The 23964-nt window shown below is 39.6% G+C and overlaps 1 protein-coding gene across 18 annotated transcripts in view; it reads left to right on the top strand.

The window, feature by feature from the left end:
- KMT2C (lysine methyltransferase 2C) overlaps positions 1 to 23964 on the top strand; it is a 197775-nt gene that overhangs the window by 147804 nt on the left and 26007 nt on the right. For 14 of the 18 annotated variants that reach the window (XM_070767432.1, XM_070767443.1, XM_070767433.1 and 11 more), the window contains 16 exons: positions 2055 to 2195; positions 2370 to 2402; positions 2501 to 2626; positions 5646 to 5784; positions 6174 to 6388; positions 7999 to 8072; positions 9154 to 9336; positions 10589 to 12649; positions 13581 to 13882; positions 14884 to 16610; positions 17455 to 17566; positions 17900 to 17978; positions 18561 to 18624; positions 19279 to 19511; positions 19700 to 21397; positions 22290 to 22499. In XM_070767432.1, the coding sequence (XP_070623533.1) occupies positions 2055 to 2195; positions 2370 to 2402; positions 2501 to 2626; positions 5646 to 5784; positions 6174 to 6388; positions 7999 to 8072; positions 9154 to 9336; positions 10589 to 12649; positions 13581 to 13882; positions 14884 to 16610; positions 17455 to 17566; positions 17900 to 17978; positions 18561 to 18624; positions 19279 to 19511; positions 19700 to 21397; positions 22290 to 22499 (7397 nt within the window). The remainder of the gene's footprint in view (positions 1 to 2054; positions 2196 to 2369; positions 2403 to 2500; positions 2627 to 5645; positions 5785 to 6173; positions 6389 to 7998; positions 8073 to 9153; positions 9337 to 10588; positions 12650 to 13580; positions 13883 to 14883; positions 16611 to 17454; positions 17567 to 17899; positions 17979 to 18560; positions 18625 to 19278; positions 19512 to 19699; positions 21398 to 22289; positions 22500 to 23964) is intronic. The other 4 variants (XM_070767446.1, XM_070767448.1, XM_070767445.1 and 1 more) reach the window with 2 other exon arrangements.

Here is a 23964-nt window from a genome sequence, read left to right as displayed (position 1 = left end):
GCAACTTTCAGTGCCACTGCAGCCTGCCAAGCTTAGTGTAACTGGAGCCCTCAAAGCCTTTCTAGACTTGTCTTCCTTTGGAGAATTTATTATTATTATTATTATTATTATTATTATTATTTATTCGATTTGTGTGCCGCCCCTCTCCAAAGACTTGGAGCGGCTCCTCACCATTTTGAGTCCTCAGCAATTTCTTGGTGGCCATTTTGAGGACTCTGATAGCTCCCAGAATGCTTTTGGCGCACAGTCAGCAATCGATACTGCCACCCCACCCCACCCTGCTGAAATACCTTGGGACCGAGGTGAGCTTGAAGGGGAGAGCTCAATACTGCACAAAATGGCCGCTTGCTGAATTTTTTCCATTTGTTGTTTCATTTATTTGAAAAAAAAATCGTTTGTTAAACATAAAATAACCTTATCTACTTTTTATATGTGCCAAATATTACAGTAGTTTTATTGTCAAGATTTTGATGTGCGCTTTGTTATTCAAAGCCACATGGAGATGATGCTTTTATTAGGTTAACTGAACATTTACAAAATAGCTGATATGTTTCAGTTGTTGTTTTGTCAAGTATGTGTAAGATTACAGACAAAGTATAAAAATTAATATGAATATATAAGAAGTTTAAGCATGGTTTAGAGCAGTGATTTTCAACCTTTTTTGAGCCACGGCACATTTTTTAAATTCACGAAACCCTGGGGCACAGTGAGCAAAGCGGGGGGGGGGGGGGTAAAAAAAGTTTGGACAAAAAAATTCTCTCCCTCCCTTTCGCTCTATTTCTCTCTCCCTCTTTCTCTCCCTCCCTGTTTCTTTCTCTCTCCATCCCTATTTCTTTCTCTTCCTTCCTTCCTCTCTTTTTTGCTCTTTCTCCCTCCCTCCCCCCTATGTCTTTCTCTCTCTCTCCTTCCCTCCCTCTCTTTCTCTTGTTTTCTTTCTCTCTTTCTTTCTCTCTCTCTTGTTCTCTTTCTCTCTCTTTCTCTCTCTTGCTTTCTTTCTCTCTCTCTTGCTTTTTTTCCTCTTTCTTTCTCTCTTTCTTTCTTTCTTTCTTTCTCTCTCTGAGCTTCGCGGCACATCTGACCATGTCTCACAGCACACTGGTTGAAAAACACTGGTTTAGAGTACAGTGTTCCCTTGATTTTAGCGGGTTCGAACTTTGCAAAAAGTCTATACCACAGTTTTTCAAAAATATTAATTAAAAAATACTTTGCGGGGTTTTTTTCCTATACCACGATTTTTCCTGCCCGATGACGTCATATGTCATTGCCAAACTTTCATCTGCCTTTAATAAAAAAAAATTAATCAACTTTAAGAAAAAAACATGGTGAGTAATGATCTAAATGGTTGCTAAGGGAATGGGAAATTGCACTTTAGTGGGTTAAAGTGTTAAGGGAATGCTTGTGATGCTGTTCATAGCCAAAAATAGTGTATTTACTTCCGCATCTCTACTTCGCAGAAATTCGACTTTCACGGGCGGTCTCGGAACACATCCCCTGCAAAAATCAAGGGAACACTGTATATGATATTTTATGAATATGGGAACTTTAGGACAGGGGCGGTAGGCAGGCTGATGTGCTTATGCATGCCCATTTATGCATGCCCCTTACAGACCTCTTAGGAAGTGGTGAGGTCAATGGTAGAAAGTTTAAGGTTAAAGTTACAGGGCTTTGGGGAAAAAACTACAGAGTCAACTAATGTTTTCCAGTCATTGACCACTCTTGCTGAAGTTGAATTTTTTGATGAAATGGTTATGAAAGAGAGGGGTGGGGGCAAACATTAGTAGTATGTCATTGTTTGAAAACTTGAAAGTTTGCCATTTCACAGATATCCTCTCTCCCCCCCCCCCCCCCAAAAGTATATAATTGGGTTTGTTTTTCTGGTGCTGGTATGACTTTTCCTGTTCATTATATTCAAAATATTTTCTAAAATGAAAATGTGGATTTCTTCAAATGGAAATGAATACTGTTTATTACATTTAGTTGTATGCACTATAGAATTTTTCTCCACCATTTAAGCCAATTAATGTTAATCAAAATTATATGTTTCTTTCCTTCAGCTGGACTAGACATTGGGCCTATCTCTGATGATCCCTCCACCTCGCTGCCTCTGCAGAACGTCGGCCACAGTACCCGGCCACTGAGCGAAGAACAGTTAGATGGGATCTTGAGCCCAGAATTAGACAAGATGGTCACAGATGGTAAATGGTTATATTGCGTCCTTGTCTTCCAAGCCAGCTTGTTCTTTTGATATACTGTATTACCATATATGTTCGATCTTATGCTAGTACTGTAGTTCTTGAAATTACTGTGTTGCAATTATCTAAATGCAGTGAGTGGTGATTGATAATATTCATTGCTTTTACTTTGTGCAGGTGCAATTCTTGGTAAATTATATAAGATTCCAGGTATGTGACCTATTTTTAATATCTTTTTGTGAAGTTTATTTCACACACATTCGTTTTATATACATGCTGCTGCTCTAACGCCCCCTCTTATTTTATAGAACTGGGAGGAAAGGATGTGGAAGACTTGTTTACTGCTGTACTGAGTCCTGCAGCCAATCAGTCAACCCCTTTGCCACAGCCTCCACCACCACCTCCACCACAGTTAATGCACTTGCACAATCAAGGTTTGCTTTTTATTAATTTACAACATGGTAATTGAGAGCAGTTCAAGACTAGCCAGTGCCTTGTACATGGTCATAGATGAAGTCCTCAATTTTAAAAATATTCGTTCAGTGATCATTTGAAGTTACAATCTTGCCAGTAGCAAGATTCTTGTTGTTTCTTCAGGGGAAACAGCAGATCTAGACCTCAGACATTTCCTTCCCTGAGTAAGGAGACAACTGCAAGCTGGAAGTTGTTTTTATTCCTCTAAAAGTCCCCCTCGCCTGTAGTTTCATCACAAAAATTGACTGAGGGACAGTCCTCACATTTGCAACAGTGCTCTTGTAGTTACTTGATCAAAATTTGGGGTGGGCATAGATTTCAGGCAGGGGCATTGTCTTGGGGTTATGTGATCACTATTTGCATCCTTGTCCACTGGCTTCCTAGAAGCAAAGTCAATGGAGGAAGCCAAATTCATTTAACCACCACTTAGTGAGTATAGTGGTTTGCTTAATGACCATGGCAAGATTGTAAAATTGAGAATAAGTCAATGACTGCCTTGCTTAGCAACAGAGGTTCCCATCCCTATTGTGGTCTTAAATAGAAGGTAATCTATATAATAAGGGGTTTTTTTAAAGTATTTTTAATGTACCTTAATTGCTGAGTATAATTCATAAAAGAGATTGTGACCTCTTGAGCAGGGATGTAAGGACCCTTAATTCATTTTTGTATTTGTTATTTCATTCATTACTGAAATTAGAACTGCCCCCAACCTCCTTGCCTTTCGTAAACTCCTTAAAACCCACCTCTGGCGTCAGGCATGGGGGAACTGATATAACTTCCCCAGGCCTATATTGTTTATGTATGGTATGTTGTTTGCATGCTTTTTTTAAATTATAGGTTTTTAGTTTTTAATTATTAGATTTGTATTCTACATTGTTTTTTCTATTACTGTTGTGAGCCGCCCCGAGTCTACGGAGAGGGGCGGCATACAAATTCAATTAATTAATTAATTAATTAATTGAAACATTTATGTACTGTAAATCAATCTCACAATTGTACTTTCATATACTATAAGTTATCTTTACAAAGAGTATTTTATTAAAGATACCATATTTTTTGTGGATAAGAGTTTTTGGAGAGGGGCTGCATACAAATCTAATACAAATCTAATGCATACAAATCTAATAATCAAATCTAATGCATACAAATCTAATAATAATAAATAATAATAATAAGATGCACCTAAATTTTAGAGGTGGAAAACAATGAAAAAAATATTCTGAACCAAATGGTGTAGTAATATATTATTTAATAAAATACCATTGTAGCAGAATATTTTTACAAACATGCCTTCTTTTTACAAACTTCAAATTTGACAGGTTTAAAATTAGTGTACTTCAACTCCCCGAATTCCTCCTCCAGTCATGCTAGATGGGGTAATTAGAAAACAAAACCACACCAATTTTTGCAAAAAATGGGAAATTTTTTTCGCAAAAGTGGGGTTGGTAAAGGGTCGGGGGAAACCTGCAGGAAGCTCCTGGGTGCTGGGGGATGGCAAAAATGCTCCTGTTTCTGCGAAAAATTGGTCATTTTTCACCCATTTTTGGTGGGCAAAGGGCTTGGGAAGCCTGGAAAGAATTCCTGGGTGCTGGGGGATGGCAAAAATGATCTCGGTTTTGTGAAAAATGGGTCGCATTTTTGCCTTCCCCCAGTTCCCAGGAGCTCTCTGCAGGTTTCCCAGACCCTCTGTCCACCCCAGCTTTACGAAAAATTGACCCATTTTTTGCAAATATGGGGTCCAGAGGCAGGGCTTCAGGACAGCAAAAATGGATGTATTCTGTGTATAAGATACGCCAATATTTCCACCCTCTTTTAGGAGGGAAAAGGGTGTGTCTTACACTCTGAATAATATGATTAACACAGGCCCTGAATACAGTGGTACCTCGGTTCTCGACCACAATTCGTTCTGGAAGTGTGGTCGAGAACCGATTTGGTTGAGAACCAAAACAATTTAAGATAAATTCCCCTCCTCGGTTGTCTCTCCCTCTAGCTTGCCTGCTTCTGTCCCCATCTCTCTCTCTCTCTCTCTGTAGCTTGCCGGCTTCCGGCTTCAGTTTTCTCACTCGCCCGCTTCTATCCCCGTCTCTCTCTCTCTCTGTAGCTTGCCAGCTTCCGGCTTCAGTTCTCTCGCTCGCCCGCTTCTATCCCCATCTCTCTCTCTCTCTCTCTGTAGCTTGCCAACTTCCGGCTTCAGTTCTCTCGCTCGCCCGCTTCTATCCCCATCTCTCTCTCTCTCTCTGTAGCTTGCCAACTTCCGGCTTCAGTTCTCTCGCTCGCCCGCTTCTATCCCCGTCTCTCTCTCTCTCTGTAGTTTGCCGGCTTCCGGCTTCAGTTCTCTCGCTCGCCTACTTCTATCCCCGTCTCTCTCTCTCTCTGTAGCTTGCCAGCTTCCGGCTTCAGTTCTCTCGCTCGCCCGCTTCTATCACCGTCTCTCTCTCTCTCTGTAGCTTGCCGGCTTCCGGCTTCAGTTTTCTCACTCGCCCGCTTCTATCCCCGTCTCTCTCTCTCTCTGTAGCTTGCCGACTTCTGTCTTCAGTTCTCTCGCTCACCCCGCTTCTGTCCCTGGATCTCTCTCTCTCTCTCTGTGTAGCTTGCCGGCTTCTGTCTTCAGCTCTCTTGAGTGTTCGAGTTCCAAATATTTGTTCGGATTTCAGGGCAAAAGTTTCTTGAATTTACTGGTCGAATACCGATTTGTTCGAACTGAGAAGCGATCGAAAACCGAGGTATCACTGTGTATCTTTGCAAACTTTCACAATAAAACTGAAACTCTGTATTGATACTGTGGCTTTAGGTAGTAGTTCCTTCAGGAGCTTTTAATTCTATGAAACCAAGAAGCAGAGATTTATTATCCTAATGGATGTAAAACATTCTAAATCACGAAGATAGCTAAATGCTAGTTATATCTTAAGTTGTGTTCTCCTGGTAGCAACGAAATGGTCTTGAACTGGTTGTTATTAATTTTATTTTTCCACTTCCAAGGGGAGAATGCATTTTCAAGAATTCCACTTATGAATGGCCTGATTGGACAAACTCCTCACCTCTCTCATACACCCTTAGTGCCTGGAGGTGGATTAGGAACTTTCTCTACTATAACACAGCCATCCTATGCCGATACTAGGTTAGTAAATTTTAAAGTTTGAGTATTTTTTTAAAAAAGCAACTGATACAGCCTTAGGCATGAAAGCCAAATGTGTGATTTTGGGCTAGTTTCTTTCTGTAATCCAATCTACTTCACATGCTGGGTATTATAAGGAAAATACCATAGGAGCGTGAAGGGGCATTACATTCACTGCCCTGAACTATTTATAAAAATAATAATGTCAAGGTAAAACTATGATTTAAAAAAAATCTTAGCTAGCAAGAATTAAGTTAAAAGATTGTCCTCATTGTTCTTACTGACACCAGAACATAGGGGTGCTAATAATGTTAGCAAATTTGGGTTTAGGACATTGTAGTTATGAATCTAAAATCTGACACCTGTGCTTTGTTTTTGTGTTGTGGTTTTAGAGATAAAAGCACAGTATTTAATGCGGTGATTAATGATCCCACCAATCCTTGGGTTGCAACTGCAACACCCTTGGAAGGAGAAAATGATACCATGTCTAATGCACAGAGGAGCACTCTGAAATGGGAAAAAGAGGAAGCACTTGGTGAAATGGCAACAGTAGCACCTGTTTTATACACAAATATCAATTTTCCAAACCTAAAAGAAGAGTTTCCAGGTACGTTATCAAGATAAACTTACTTTTTGCAGAGCTCTTGGGTGTCCATTTTGTTTCAGGGGTATTCTAATTTTTTAAACATATTCTAAAAATTGGATAATAGAAACATAGAAGACTGACGGCAGAAAAAGACCTCATGGTCCATCTAATCTGCCCTTATACTATTTCCTGTATTTTATCTTACAATGGATATATGTTTATCCCAGGCATGTTTAAATTCGGTTACTGTGGATTTACCAACCACGTCTGCTGGAAGTTTGTTCCAAGGATCTACTACTCTTTCAGTAAAATAATATTTTCTCATGTTGCCTTTGAACTTTCCCCCAACTAACTTCAGATTGTGTCCCCTTGTTCTTGTGTTCACTTTCCTGTTAAAAAACACTTCCCTCCTGAACCCTATTTAACCCTTTAACATATTTAAATCATCAATATGCGGATGATACCCAGCTTTACATCTCCACCCCATGCCCAGTCAACGAAGCGGTGGAAGTGATGTGCCGGTGCCTGGAGGCTGTTGGGGGCCTGGATGGGTGTCAACAGACTCAAGCTCAACCCGGATAAGACGGAGTGGCTGTGGGTTTTTGCCTCCCAAGGACAACTCCATCTGTCCGTCCATCACCCTGGGGGGGGGGAATTATTGACCCCCCTCAGAGGAGGGTCCGCAACTTGGGCGTCCTCCTCGATCCACAGCTCACATTAGAAAAAACATCTCTCAGCTGTGGCGAGGGGGGGCGTTTGCCCAGGTTCGCCTGGTGCACCAGTTGCGGCCCTATCTGGGACCGAGACTCATTGCTCACAGTCACTCATGCCCTCATCACCTCGAGGTTCGACTACTGTAATGCTCTCTACATGGGGCTACCTTTGAAAAGTGTTCGGAAACTTCAGATCGTGCAGAATGCAGCTGCGAGAGCAGTCATGGGCTTACCTAGGTATGCCCATGTTTCACCATCACTCCGCAGTCTGCATTGGGTGCCGATCAGTTTTCCCGGTCACAATTCAAAGTGTTGGTTATGACCTTTAAAGCCCTTCATGGCATTGGACCAGAATATCTCCGAGACCGCCTCCTGCCGCACGAATCCCAGCGACCAATTAGGTCCCACAGAGTGGGCCTTCTCCGGGTCCCGTCAACTAAACAATGTCGGTTGGCGGGCCCCAGGGGAAGAGCCTTCTCTGTGGCGGCACCGGCCCTCTGGAACCAACTCCCCCCCGGAGATTAGAACTGCCCCTACTCTTCCTGCCTTCCGTAAAACTCCTTAAAACCCACCTTTGCCGTCAGGCATGGGGGAACTGAAACATCTTCCCCTGGGCATGTCTAATTTATGTATGGTATGCTTGTGTGTATGTCTGTTAGTATATGGGGGTCCTTTTTTAAATCTTTAATATTTTAAATTGTCAGATTATTTTATGATTTGTTTCCACGTGTTGTGAGCCGCCCCGAGTCTTCGGAGAGGGGGCGGCATACAAATCTAAGTAATAAATAAATAATAAGTAATAAATAAATAAATGTTTCGATCATGTCCACCCTTTTCCTTCTGTCTTCCATAATGTATCAGTAATACCTCCAGTACTAATTAATGCATCTGTTTCCTTTCTCTTCTCCATGTTCTCAGACTGGACTACAAGAGTCAAACAGATTGCCAAGCTATGGAGAAAGGCAAGCTCTCAAGAAAGGGCTCCATATGTGGTAATGCACCGTTTCAGTTTGATGAAAACACATTTTCTCCTTATCTACAACTTCTGTTAATTAGTCTAGAAATTATTTTTAACTGTGAATTGCTAAAAAGTATATTAATTCAATAGAATACATTTTAAAAACATAAAATCTAGCAAAATCAACTTGTTCAATAAGCATTTTTTCAGACTCCTCTGTAGATTACACCATGATCCATGATAATTCACTGAAGTTTATTTTATTTTATGGCCTTCCTTTCTTATCCACTCCCCTTCAAGATCTAACTCGATCATATTGAGAGAAAGGCTTTCTTTATGAGTTTGTCTAGATTTCTTTAAAGTGGAGTATGACTAACAACAATAAAATTTGATACATAAATAACCCATACCTCCTGAGCCCCTTGATTGCCCAAGAGACAGAACAAGAAACACATAATTGCCTGAACCCTTAAAGACCCTTTTTATTTACGGTGGATCTCATTCTCCATTGCATGTTCCAAAATTTGGAGCTGCCAAGTTGATAGATTAATTTGAAGAAATATTCTGTGAGTAAACATTGTCTTCTTTCATTCCTCAAGGAATAAATCACTGGTAGCAAAGGTTTCTTGCTTCCCTCAGTACTCGTTGCCTTTTGATTTCCCAAATCTACGTTTTAGGGCATTCAAGTTTGTTATTGTTGTTCACATTTTGTAAATGCTTTGTGCAGCATTTGATAAAATACTTTAATATGGAATTTACATACAGATTAAATTTTTGGTAACAACCTAATTGATTTGATCATCTGGAGATGCTAGATTTTTAGAAATTATTAAAAGCCATGATTGTGGCTTAGATTGAAGCAGGGCCACACATGCTGGATTTCATATTTTGTTTCAAATGTGGGTTGATTAAAAATACTCCTTTTCTCTAGTATTTCAATATTTTTTTGTTCTTGTTGATGGCTACTTTGCATCTGCCTTATTGCTTCTTTAATCATTCACACTTTTTTTGAAATCAATTTATAAATATTTATAAGTATTTCTGGGATAATGCAAAAAGTTACTTTAATTTATTTATCAGAACCTGAGTAAATTCTGTTTTTATTTTTCAAATAGCAAAAAGCCAGAGATAATAGGGCTGCTTTACGGATTAACAAAGTACAGATGTCCAATGATTCAATGAAGAGGCAGCAACAGCAGGATAACATTGATCCTGGATCTCGTATTGAAACTGATCTATTCAAGGATCCATTAAAACAAAGAGAATCTGAACATGAGCAAGAATGGAAATTTAGGCAGGTATGTTGTGTTTGCCGCTTGCTCTTTATTGTTTGTTAGCACAGCTGCTCCCATTCAGTGGGTATGGGTTTCCTAAATGTGATGTAGCTTTTGTATCATAAATATAATTTTAAATGAATTGGAACAAATTCATGTTTCCAGCAGAAATTCCATGTCATATAAAGTTGAGTAATTCAGAATTTATATTTCTGTCTTGAAGTGAAGTGAAGCATTCATTATAGGTGTAGAAGGAAATACTGAAATTAGTAATGTTTATAGAAGTGATAGGTATTAGAAGAATACGGCAGATTTTGACAGGACATGGCAGGCTAATTTATTTATTTATTTATTTATTTATTTATTTTATTATTTATTACTTAGATTTGTATGCCGCCCCTCTCCGAAGACTCGGGGCGGCTCACAACACATGGAAACAAATCATAAATAATCTGACAATTTAAAATATTTAAAGATTTAAGAAAGACCCCATATACTAACAGACATACACACAAGCATACCATATATAAATTAACATGCCCAGGGGGAGATGTTTCAGTTCTCCCATGCCTGACGGCAAAGGTGGGTTTTAAGGAGTTTACGGAAGGCAGGAAGAGTAGGGGCAGTTCTAATCTCTGGGGAGAGTTGGTTCCAGAGGGCCGGTGCCGCCACAGAGAAGGCTCTTAACCTCTAATTTAGAGGTTAATAGAAGCTGTCTCAATTGTTTATTTCCACATTGTTACGATTGCAGAATTTCTAGTCTCTTCCATACTTGATGGAAACTTGGGGAGTCTACAAAATGCATCTCTTCAGGGGAGGGTTTTATTTTATTTTGGTTTTATTAAGTTCAAACTTCAGAATAATCAGATGAAGCTGAACTTATGTTTTTTGGAGATGTAGGGGAGTGTTGCATGTCCTGCAGTCATGTTTGCATCCACTATTTTTTTTAAAAAACCTTGTACATAAATGGGAGATCTCCAAAAAGTGTTGCGTGCCTTGGATGAAATTTTAGATATGGGTTGAAAGCATTTTTATAGTACAGTATTTGGCTGTCATGCTCACTTTTAATATGAACTTCTGATTTTTAAAGATGCGTACCTTTAATAACTTCAGATATAAAAATAACTTTATAAAAATAATAATTAAAACTTTGCCATTGGTTTCTGTGTTCTTAGTATGTCAGCATGTATATATAAATAATATTTAAACATGTTTGTGGGTTTACGACTTTGTCTTTATTTAATTTTAACTTTTTTTTCTTCCTTTTCTGAAACAGCAAATGCGTCAAAAAAGTAAACAGCAAGCTAAAATTGAAGCAACTCAGAAACTTGAGCAAGTGAAAAATGAGCAGCTGCAGCAGCAACAACTAGGATCACAACAGCTTGTAACCCAGTCAGGCTCAGATACCCCTAGCAGTGGGATGCAAAGTCCTTTAACCCCTCAGACCAGCAATGGAAATATGTCTCCTGCACAGCAAGCATTATATGCAAAACAGTTGCCCGGTCCCTCTACAGCTTCTTCTTCTGATGTTTTCCTAAAACCTCAAGCTCCACCTCTACCTGTGACTGCTAACCGAATGCCTGCTCAAGATGGTCATTGTCAGACTCCATCACAACAAACGTTCTCTTCTTCCCCCTCAGCTCAGCCACCTTCTCCAGTTGACCCATATGCAAAAATGGTGGGAACTCCCAGGCCACCACCTGTTAACCCAAATCAAAAATTTATCAGGAGAAATTCTGCTACATCAGCAGAGATCTGTCCACTGCCTTCGATGTCAAGGCCAACTCAAGCGGCTGAATCAATGGGAAGGAGACCATCACCAGCCAGAGATTCATGTTCTTTGTCCCCAGGCATCAGTGATCCTTATGCAAAACCTCCAGATACACCGAGACCTGTAATTGGAACAGAACAATTCTCTAAACCTTTGGGGATGTCAAGATCGCCTTTAATTTCAGAACAGCCAGCAAGCAGTGACCAATTTGCTAAGCCACCTCCAAGAACAGGAGGTGATACTTTTCAAAGACCACGGATCTCTTCTGCTGATTCATGTTTACGGCCTTCATTGACTTCAACATCTGCTATTGAAGGCCATTCTAGCCTGTTTAAAACACCAGCATGCCCAAATCCATCTTCTCAAGATTCTTACACAAAAATGCCATCTACTTTAAGGAGAGTAGCTGTGGATTTTTATGAAAGGCCTCTTTTGACACCGAGGCCGGTCGATAGTTTTGCACACAATCCATCTAATGATTCCTACAGCCAATCTCAGTTGGGTTCACATTCAGCAATAAAGGATACTTTTGCCCTTCCACAAAGAGTGTTGCGAAATCAGGGTGATTATTCTGGAGTTATTTCAAGGACCGTTGCTCAGGATCCATATGCCCAGCCTCCTGGCACCCCTCGCCCTGTCACAGACCCTTATGCCCAGCCTCCTGGTACCCCTCGCCCTGTCACAGACCCTTATGCCCAGCCTCCTGGCACCCCTCGCCCTGTCACAGACCCTTATGCCCAGCCTCCTGGTACCCCTCGCCCTGTCACAGACCCTTATGCCCAGCCTCCTGGCACCCCTCGCCCTGTCACAGACCCTTATGCCCAGCCTCCTGGTACCCCTCGCCCTGTCACAGACCCTTATGCCCAGCCTCCTGGCACCCCTCGCCCTGTCACAGACCCTTATGCCCAGCCTCCTGGCACCCCTCGCCCTGTCACAGACCCTTATGCCCAGCCCCCTGGCACCCCTCAACCTGTTACAGTTGACCCATATATGCATCAGCCACTTGCATCAAGACCTCCACAGGCTGCAGACTTATTTGCTCAGGTGTCAGCTAATCAGAGGCATTCTGATCTGTATGGCCAGCCTCCAGGTACACCAATACCAGTTACTAATGATCCATATTCTCAGTCACCAGCAACTCAAAGATCTGGAATTTCAGAAACTTTCAATAGACCTATTCCCATGTCAAATCGGGATCCTTATCTGCAAGCATCACAGAACAGGACATTATCTGGGACTTTTGTTAAGCCATCAGATCCTTCTCAACCTTCAAAGCTATCAGGATCTACAGATTCTTTTAGTCACGATCCCTCACCTTGTGATCCTTTTGATCAACCTCCAATGACTCCAAGATCTCAACCCGAAACCTTTGGAACAGCTCAGCACCCCCAAGATGATCAATCTAGAAGTGGGTCAGATGGAAATTTCAATTCCTCAGTAAATTCATCCATGAATTTGCAGGGAAAACTATTTTCACAGACCATACAAGGTTCTGTCCCAGGTCCAACTGCAGGACTAACTCAGAACAGCACAATGTCTCATACGGATGCAGAGAAATTAAGACAGGTGAATTTATCTTGTTTGATGTTATTCTGATTCATATTGAGGTGACATAGTTGAAAGAATATAAGAATAGCTTTTAGAATTGTAAGAAACTGCTTGTCTCAATAAATCACTGATACAAATGTACAGCTGAGCAACTTCTGGTTAACATTGCCCTACCTTTATTCTTTATTAAATACATTGTGTGAATATTGCCCAACATCTCTTTTTAACCAGAGTTGAGGGTAGAAATGAGCTATAAAATTTGTATATTTCCCCCGCCTTATATAGTTAGACTCAAGAAGCATTTATCTCTGTTAACTATTGTTCTTTTAAAGAAATGTTTCTTGAATCTAAGGTTTGTAAAAATAATTATTCATTGCTTAAGATCCTTACATTGGACAGTATGCTTGTGGGTAATCAAGTGATTCAGAGCTAAATTAAATAAAGATCAATTGAACAGAGCCATTTCAACCTAATTTCAAGCCTTTGTTACTCTAGTGAATAATTGATTCTGTAAAGATATGAAGTGATGTGAAAGATGTGAAAACACTCATTCATTTTATCACAATATTCTGTACTGTCTAGACTTAGAAATTGAGAGCATTGTATTTCAGCACATCTTTCATAACTACAGGATTTTATTATAAATTGCCCAAAGTTAACTGAGGTGAGATGAGCAGTGTAGAAATGTGATGGAGAGAGAGGAAGATTCAAAGCCGAATGCCAAAAGATTGATATTAAGTCAAAGGATTGATGTTTTGAGTTTTTATAAGTTTTCTTTAAGTCCATCTAAAGTGTGATGGATGGATACAGTTTTAAAATGAGCAAATGCTAGTTAAAAAGATATGTGGCTTACAGGTATATGACTTACTGCAAGGAACGATGTTTTACCAAAAGAAGCAAAATGTTTCTATGTGAACATTAAGTTATATATATATTTGTTTCTTGTCAGCGTCAGAAGTTACGTGAAATTATTCTTCAGCAGCAGCAACAAAAGAAAAATGCAATCCGTCAAGAAAAAGCCCCAGCAGAGCCTACTGCAGCAACTCCAACACCATCTATTCAGCCATGGCAGCAAGAAAACATGAATCAAATTTTCACCCGACCACCACCTCCATATCCTGGCAACATTAGATCATCTACCATTCCTCCAGGTGGATTAAGGCTGGCAGTTTTTCCTGTTGATGGGCAACTGAATAGACCTCAATTTCCAGGAGATGCTGTTGGCATGGGGATGAGGCCTCATGGAATTAGGTATAGAAATACTTTATCGCTCTTTATTAAATTGGACTATAGTTATTTATGAAGAAATTCAAATATGTTGGTCATTCAGAATTACCAAAACAAATTTGCATAAATTCATTTTAATGCAGAAATTGTGCTAGATATAGATATATGATATATAATACAATATAATACAAAACAATACAATATGATATACTGTACATCTTTCTTTGAAGCAACAAGTACTTTTAAAAAAAATCTTCATTATTTTTAACAATTAGCCCCTTAAATAGCATGTGGTTTAAAATGGTACTTGAATGTAATGTAAGCCAACATATTAAAAAGTTACATGCAATCACCTAAAATTGGATTCATATTTTATTAAATATTCTTTTTATTTTAATATTCATTATAAAATAATGAATTAAGCACAAAAACATTTAATTTTGAGGCCACAACATTATGACACTAGAATATATTATTTTTGTTTAAATTATAATTTTATAGTCTGTAAATTAAGATATCTGATTTTTTCCTTTACCTGTCATGTATAAAAATGATTATGTCTGGAAATTACTATCCTTGCTGCTAGAAATGTCTAGATATTTTGGAATGTTGGAATCTTCTTCCTGCCTTTATATCAATTACATTAATTAGCCTGAAAATTCATTATAGTTTTATTAATTGGCTTTCATGTACATATTTTTTTCTGGCAATATAACCAAGGTTTAAAGCAAGATACTGTATATTGCCTTTTTAACTTAGTATATTCTTTTTTTTTTACACTAATTCTGTAGTTCTGCAAAATATGCATAATTTTTTTTACTGGATTATATTCAGAGAAGGATCATCTATTTTTAGTAGTAAATGGATAATGTGGAAATAAACTCAGAGATGTCATTAATTTTATTTATGTAAAAATTAGCTTATGTAAAAATTAGCTATACAGTTATTGTATATATTCATTATGAAGGAAATATTCTCGTGTCGGTCATCAGATTCAATAAAAAGCTTGTTTTTCTCTTTCCCAGATTTGGTTTTCCCAGTGGTGGCCATCGACCTCCACCTTGCCAAGATCATTTTCTTGGTCCACCACAACAAATGCAACATCCTGGTGTCCCACCACAGTTTAGAAGATCCATGCCTATAGATCTGCCTAGACTACCTAACAAACCACCAATGAATAATCCCATTGGTTTGTCACAGCATTTCCCACCGCAAGGTATCCAGGTTCAACAGCACAACATAATGGGGCAGGCATTCATTGAGCTTTGTCATAGAGCACCTGAAGTCAGACCAAGACTGCCTTTTATCTCTTCATCAACTGCTATTATGAACACTGTTCCTGAGCATCAGCCACAAACTGAACTGCTACCTAGACAGGATCGTCCGGGCCCAAGACACCTAGAACTCACAAGATGTAATTCTCAAAATTCAGATAATCCGTTGCAGAGTTCAACAGGCTTGGAGCATTTAGCACCATCCCAGGAGAATAAAATAAATCCAACTCATCCACCTGCACTTATCATGTGTTCCTTAAATCATCCATCAATAAGACCTACTGATGAAACAAATAACTTACAAGTGCCAAGTCATCCCACGGATACCTTAGAAGAGAAACTCGATCCTGATGATCCCTCTGTGAAAGATTTAGATGTTAAAGACCTTGATGGTGTTGAGGTGAAGGATTTGGTTGATGAAGATCTTGAAAATTTAAATTTAGATGCAGAAGATAAAGGTGATGAATTGGACACATTGGATAATCTTGAAACTAATGATCGCCATCTTGATGATCTTCTGAGATCAGGAGAATTTGACATAATTGCATATACTGATCCAGACCATGACTTGGGTGACAAAAAGGGTATGTTTAATGAAGAGCTGGATCTTAATGTCCCCATAGATGATATACAGGGCAAGGCAGAAGACGGTCTGCAAAAACATTCAGATGATAAAACTTCTGTTGCTGAAGTGTCTGTTCCTCCTCAGAAAAAAGCTGAAAGCAATGAAACAAAAACAGAAGTGCTTTCTCCAATTGAAGCTACATGTAATCATGAAAACATTGACAAAAATGTGGCAGCTTCTAGTGGTCAGCATGATGGAGAAACTAAACCTGTTTTGCCTTGTAATGTGGAAGCAACTGATAAAGCAAATATGAAGGAGGAAATCACAGCATCTAGTTCAGATGCAGTTCAGTTACCTAGTCAAAATAAAACAAATTCCTGTAACACCCCTGGATCTACTCCAGTTCTTACAAGCTTACTCGCTCATGGCAATTCTGAAAACCCTGACACGGGATTATTAGATTCTCCTTCTCACTCCTTCCGGACAATCCAAACAAATCCCATTTCCACTAACCCACAAACTTTGATTACACCCTCAAGTCAAAACATGGAAAATGTGTTATCTGATGTAAACATGGTTCTGCCAGTAAGCCATAGTTTTTCACAAGGGACTGCAGTAAATTCAAGCTTTATCTCTGGCCAACCCATCAATCCCAGTTTAGGGGTAGGGCAGCCTGGAAGTCAAACAGGGCCTGTTGCAAATAGACCTGCTCCTAGTGGCATACCTGGTCCTCAGCAGCTGGTGCTTTCTCAGACATTAGTCCAACAGCAGAATCGAGAGAGACCTCTGCTTCTGGAAGAGCAGCCTCTCTTGCTGCAAGATCTTTTAGATCAAGAAAGACAAGAGCAACAGCAGCAACGACAGATGCAAGCCATGATTCGCCAGCGGTCTGAGCCGTTTTTCCCTAACATTGGTATGTTTTTGTTATTTTTCCAACCATGGTAATGTTGGGTAGGTATATGTACAAAGTACATAGTCGTTAAATGAATTCAGCTTTCCCTTATCTGAAGGCTGCAAAAGGGGAACAGATAGCCCCAGGATACTGCAACAGTCTTACGTGCCAAGCGTCCAATGTTTGATCCCGTGACTATGGAGATGCTGAATTGTCTAAGTAAAAAATAGTCATAAGTCACATTTTTCAGTGCTGTTGTAACTGAATGGTTAGGAAACAGATTGTTGTAAGTTGAAGACTTCCTGTATTAATGTTTCATAGTCTTTTAAAAAAAATTGTAAGGCTCATGCAAAGAGTTAATTGTTTTTGTTCTTCCTTTGATTTATACAACATAGTACGGTATGTACTTGTTGGAACTCTTGAGAATTGCCCTAATGCAAATGAAAACATATACAATAAGAACAGGGAACATTCTTGAAAACAAATTTCATTTAATTCCTGGCACTAACTCAGTGCAGGCACTGAGAGAAAAGTTTAGTGTTTCTGCTTCTGCCAAAATATTTATCTGAATCACTAGTTGGCTTTCTAGTTTTAGTCTAAAGTCATGTAAACGTTGAGTGTAAAATGATTCTAAAATGATTACTAGTAGCTTCCCTTTGTGACTTGAAACAAATTCAACATATCCATAGAAGCAGGCTTTCAAATATACAACTTTTTAAAAAACAACAGCAACACTGAATTGATTAGCATATATAAATAGAATTATAGCTATATAATTCTGTATAACAATACTATATAACAATTATAGCTAACATGATTTGAATACTTTTTAAACATAATATATTCTAACATTCTGTTTTAATAGATTTTGATGCAATTACTGATCCTATAATGAAGGCGAAAATGGTAGCTCTGAAAGGGATCAATAAAGTAATGGCACAGAACAATATGGGGATGCCACCATTGGTCATGAACAGGTTGGTGAAAAATTGATGATTTTGCCTAAAATGATACAGTATTGTTCTCTTAGATACTAATATGAAAGTGCAGTCCTTCTCCTTAATTATAAGTTCAGATCTTTTTTGCTTGCAGTTGTATTAATGAATGTATACAATTCTATCATTGAATAAGTTATTTCCTTTTTACTTGTGTTCTGCATGATGGATGGATGGATCTTAAAATAATGATCGGTACAGATGAGGAAATATCATCTGATTTATATTATGATGGAATTGTTTGAGATTATGATCTCCTCAATCATACAAGTTTCATAACAAACGAAATTGTTATTTTCCTTTACCTATTACTAGATTTGCCTTTATGGGTCAGACAGGACCTGGAGCCCAGAGCAGTGAAGGCCAGCATCTAATACCACAAGCAGTTACACAGGTATTTGTTTTCCTGAGATCTGCAGTAAATCAATTGAAAATAATAATTTTTAATGGCAATATGTTTAGTGGTTAAAGTAGGAACCAAATCCTCAATTGTTCTTGTACAGGACTTTATGGATGGCTGAATCTGAAATATTGCCTTTCTTTGTCATACAGATGATTGTTACTGTTGCTTCTGATTGCAGTAATAATGTTTTTTTTATTGGGGAAACAGTTAGAAATGGAGAGAGATAGCTGATTCCTATTGATTGATTGAGTGATTGATTGATTGATTGGATTAATATTCTCCCTCTCTGAGGACTCGGAGGCATTGTGAGGTATTGCACTTTTAGAACTGGAGGCAAAATCATTCACATAATCTATATGCATAATGCTATGTTTTTCAACCTTGAGGCCTTTAATTATGTGTACTCCAACTCCCAGAATTCCCTAGCCAGCATGGGGCATTCTGGGAGTTGAAGTCCACACATTTTAAAGGTTAAAAAAAACCTGGCATAATCTGACTTTTGAGCTGTAAAAGTCCCCATGCCTTTCTCAGATCATCTCAAGACATTTTATAATTTTTCCCCCCTCTTTTAAGGATGGTAGCCTAACACCTCAGATGTCTAGACCAAATCCTCCAAATTTTGGTCCTGGGTTTGTAAGTAAGTATAACTCTGTTCATGTGCTATGTTCTTGGGGTATGATTTCTAAACTCCATAAACATTTACAAAAATAATACAAATGTAAAATACGGTAAACAATTGAAATTTCTCTGATACCAATGTAAAATACGGTAAACAATTGAAATTTCTCTGAGTACCTTCAATATTAATGAGTAACTAGCTATTCATTCATGTATTTAATTTTTTGTAAACTTAATATGTTTTTATGTAAAAGTATATTCAGCCTTATTGCTGATTATTTCAAAAAGTAATGGACCCTTGGCTAGGTTAACATAAACATGACCCCTTTTGTCTTATAAAAGCTGTTTTGGCATGTCTTTAAAATATATTATGTTTTTTTCATTGTTTAAAACATACTTTTAAAGCAAATTATGTTTGAGGCAAAGTGTTAATACAGGCAGTCACTAGTTAGCTAGGATTTAATTTCACATGACCACAACATATGATGTTTTGGGCTGGAAATTAGTTTCCTTTTGGTTTCTATCAAAAACTGCCAATTGAAAAAAAAAGGGTTCACTTACTGACCACATCATTCACTTTACAAGTTCCATGTTCTATTAATGACCATTGCAATAAACGAACAAACATAAAATCATGTCAGGTCACATGGCATTTGTTATTTTTTAACTCCAGATGATTCATATAGAAAGCAATACGAAGAATGGCTACAAGAAACTCAGCAGCTTCTCCAAATGCAGCAGAACTATCTCGAAGAGCAAATTGGAGCACACCGAAAATCAAAGAAAGCCCTCTCTGCAAAACAGCGCACAGCAAAGAAAGCTGGACGTGAGTTCCCAGAGGAGGATGCAGAGCAGCTGAAACATGTCACTGAGCAGCAGAGCATGGTTCAAAAACAGCTTGAACAGGTAAGAGCTCTTTGTGGGTTTCATGCAATTCATAATAAAATCTTGCAATAGTGAGCCTTTCCGCGAGGAAATTAGAAGGAAGGAGTATATGTATGTTTGTTTCCTTGAGTTATTTATAAAAATAATAAAGGCGGGGGTAAAGATGATTAAAAATTATATTAGAATTAAATAAGAAATGAATTTTGCAGATACGAAAGCAGCAGAAAGAGCATGCAGAGCTGATTGAAGAATACCGGATAAAACAGCAGCAGTCTGGAATGGGGCCCCATTCAGGGATGCCAGGCCTTGCTTCGCAGCCTCCCATGGTCCCTGGAGGGTCATCACCAGCCATGGGCCAGCAGAATTTCCCAATGATTACCCAGCAGCTTCAGCATCCACAGCACACAGTTGGCCAACCCAACCCACCCAGAATCCCCTGCTTGCCCAGCTGGCAACCTCCAAACACTCCAGTACTTTTCTCCCACAATGCACCACGAATGCCACCTCCAATTCCCCAGCTACCAGTTAACCCTGGGACACCTGCTTCTGTGTTAGCCCCCAGTCCCAGTGTGCAGTCGGGCCCTCCACCTCGTGTGGAATTTGAGGACAATAACCCATTTAGCGAAAGCTTCCAGGAACGAGAAAGAAAAGAGCGTTTGCGAGAGCAGCAGGAAAGGCAACGAATCCAGCTTATGCAGGAAGTGGATCGACAGAGAGCGCTGCAACAGAGGATAGAAATGGAGCAGCATGGCACAGTGAGCTCCGAATTAAATGCTAGAACGTCATTCCCTAAAATACCTTACCTCAGCTCGGATCGGCCTTGTGATTTTATGAGGCCACCACAGCCCCTTCAGCAGTCTCCGCAGCAACCACCACCACCACCGCAACAGCAGCAGCAGTTAGGATCAATTTTGCAACCGGGACCCTTAAACTCCCCTCCTACTGCCACTTTTCCATCATGCAATGAGCAACAGCAGGCAGGATCTGATCCAGTCCCAGTTCAAGGTGGAAGCTCTGCTTACCCTTCTGCTAAGCAGTCCCACGGAAGTATTCCTGGAGTCAGTTTTACCCAGTCCTTGCCTAGGTCTCAGTTTGCCACTGGTGTGCCTGCAGTTTCTCCAGGAACGAGCAGTGGTCTGGCCTATGGTCAGGACTCCAGCCTGCCACCCGGAACAAGCTTTGCTGGGACAAATCCAGCAAATCAATCTCTGATTCAACTGTATTCTGATATCATTCCTGAAGAGAAAGGTAAAAAGAAAAGAACAAGAAAGAAGAAAAAAGAGGATGACACTGATTCTGTGAATACACCATCAACACCTCATTCGGATATAACTGCTCCTCCAACTCCAGTTGTGGATTCTGTGTCCACCCCAACTCTTAGTACTCCTGGTGAGCTTGCACGCAACTCGGGAGAAACAGAGAAAGAAGAACTGCCAGATGCAGTAACACCAAATGCTGCAGAGAATCAGTCTTCCTTAGAACTGAAAGCTCAACTTACTGAAAGCAATTTGCCACAAAACCAACTCCCTGAACCGTCGAGTCTAAATCCAGAAACAGACACAGTCAAGACCGATATTTCTGCAAGCCTTCAGGAAATTAGATCAGAAAAGGCAGAAGCTGATCAGTGCTCCATTCAAGTTGAGTCTAAGATGAAGACTGAAAGAGATGTTGATGTGGAAGATGATAAAGCTGCCATTCAGCTTTCTCCTCCTACACAGAATCTGACACCACCTGTCAACACACCACCTGCAAAAGTGGAATCAGGGAATGAACTCCTCAAACACCTGCTTAAGAACAAAACAGCCACCAGTCACATCAGTCAGAAATCAGATAGCAGCTTACATCTTCCAGAGAATGCTGACGAGAACAAATTAATCGAAAAACAGGAATTGGCTGAAAGCAGCATGGTAAAAATATTTTTAATAATAACAGCTTGACTTTCCAAACATTGGAAAATATATGGCAGGGAGTACTTTGTTCAGTTCCACAACCATTTATTGCTTTGCCATTTTTGGCCAGTCCTTGCTTAATGTCTATCCTGTTTAATGACCATTTGAAGTTACAACAGTACTGAAAAGTAATTTTATGAACAGTCCTCACATTTATGACCATTACAGCATCCTATGGTCATATAGCATTTCCATGCTTCATAGTTGGCTTCCAACAAGCAAAGTCAATGGAGAAGCCAGCAGTAAAATCAATAGTAATGGTCACAGGATGACTAACAGTCAAATGGAAAGTAATATCATAAATCCATCATGGTTGTGTGACGTCTCAATTAGTGACCATGTTGCTCAGCAACTGAGTTTTCAGCCTCAATTGGGCTGCTAAGTGAGGACTATCTGCATTTGCTAAAAGAGATGCTTTCCTGCCCAACGTTCCAATGTCTCTGGCCAATGGGAAAACGTATTCCAATCAGGACTGTAATGGGGAAAGGCTTGTGCTATTTGCTGTGACTTCTGAGGCTCAGCCTCAATCCAATTCTGATACTTTCGTGAAATTGGGAGTAGTTGATTCTCCTTCTTTCAATTTTTAGAGCTGGTTAAGGGAAAAGACGATCAAATAAAATCTTTATTGACAGTGCACAACATGTGTACAATGAAATTGTACATGCAGTTAAACTATATGTCCATCGATATTTATCTTTGTGAACATATTGTTAGATGACCTGAGTGGGGGGTAGGAAGGCAGGTAGATAGTTTCACTATCAAATTCAGTTTTTATAGGGTTGGGGTTTTGAACATTAATGACATTTATTAAAGCGATATGATATACTATATTTGCTTTTTCCTTAATCAGCCAATAGGGAACATGTTGCAAGGCTCATTAAGTGGTGGTAACAGCCAAGTTCAGAGAGCAGATTTAGGACATGAAATGAAGAAACAGAGGAACAAACGAACTCAGAGGACAGGTGAAAAAATAACATCTCGTCCTAAAAGGAAAAAAAAAGAGGAAGAAGAAAAACACACTGTTTTTCCTAACACAGAAACTTTCATGCAGTTGAAACAGGTGAGCACTAAAAAGTATGATTTATAATGAAAAGTTTTTGTCAAAGCTGTTATAAGTGTAGTAATACAGGTTAGAGCATTTCTAAGTTTGATTTATTTATGTCCAGTGGAAGTGATGTGCCGGTGCCTGGGGGCTGTTAGGGTCTGGATGGGTGTCAACAGGCTCAAACTCAACCCTGATAAGATGGAGTGACTGTGGGTTTTGCCTCCCAAGGATAATTCCATCTGTCCGTCCATTACTCTGGGTGGGTGGGGAGATTACTGACCCCCTCGGAGAGAGTCCGCAACTTGGGTCCAACTTGATCAACAGCTAACTTTAGAACACCATCTTTCGGCTGTGGCGAGGAGGACGTTTGCCCAGGTTCACCCACTATTTGGACAGGGAGTCTCTGCTCACAATCACTCATGCCCTCATCACCTCGAGGTTTGACTACTGCAATGCTCTCTACATGGGGATACCTCTGAAGAGTGTTCAGAAACTTCAGCTCATGCAGAATGCGGCCGCAACAGCAACCATGGGCTTTCCTAGATATGCCCATGTTTCGTCAACACTCCGCGGCCTGCACTGGTTGCCGCTTAGTTTCCGAACACAATTCAATGTGGTAATGACTTATAAAGCCCTACATGGCATCAGAACAGAATACCTACAGGACCGCCTTCTGCCGCATGAATCCCAGCGGCCGATCAGGTCCCACAGAGTTGACCTTTTCCGGGTCCCATCGACTAAATAATGTCGTTTGGCAGGACCAGGGGAAGAGCCTTCTCTGTGGCAGCCCCAGCCTTCGAATCAATTCCCTACAGAGATTCGAACTGCCCCCACCCTCCACGCCTTCCACAAGACTCTGAAGACCTATCTATGTCACCAGACACGGGGAAATTGATATATTCCCTTTGGCTAGTAAGATTTATGTGTGGTTATGATTGGGTAGCGTTGATTGTGTTTAATGATAGTGGATTTCTTAAATTTAGTTTTTAATTACATATTGGATTTGTACCATATTGTTTGTTGTTATTGTGAGCTGCCCCGAGTTGTTGTTGTTGTTGTTGTTATTTGATACCTACCCACTTCTTGCATTTATTATAACATATTCCAGAAGATAGTTTTCTCCTTTGTGAGCCTTCTAATAAACCACTTTTTATTAGATTGATTGATTGTATGTTAATTGACTCTTAATAACCACCGAAATGGAAGTCCAAAGTTGCTTTTTTCAAGAGGCAACTGGACTTTGTTTTTCCTTGAAGACATTTCACTTCTCATTCAAAAATGTCTTTAATTCTGGAACAATTATGTCTTGGATGATATCCTGGAAATATGGTACAGTAGTATCTCTACTTAAGAACTTTTCTATATAAGAACCGGGTGTTCAATATTTTTTTGCCTCTTCTTAAAAACATTTTCTACTTAAGAACCCGAGCCTGGAAAAATTTCCCAGGAAATTTGAGAGTGGCACGAAGGCTCGGCCAGT

This window comes from Erythrolamprus reginae, chromosome Z, assembly GCF_031021105.1.
Source record: "Erythrolamprus reginae isolate rEryReg1 chromosome Z, rEryReg1.hap1, whole genome shotgun sequence".
NCBI lineage: Eukaryota > Metazoa > Chordata > Lepidosauria > Squamata > Dipsadidae > Erythrolamprus > Erythrolamprus reginae.
This window is presented reverse-complemented; position numbering and strand designations above follow the sequence as displayed.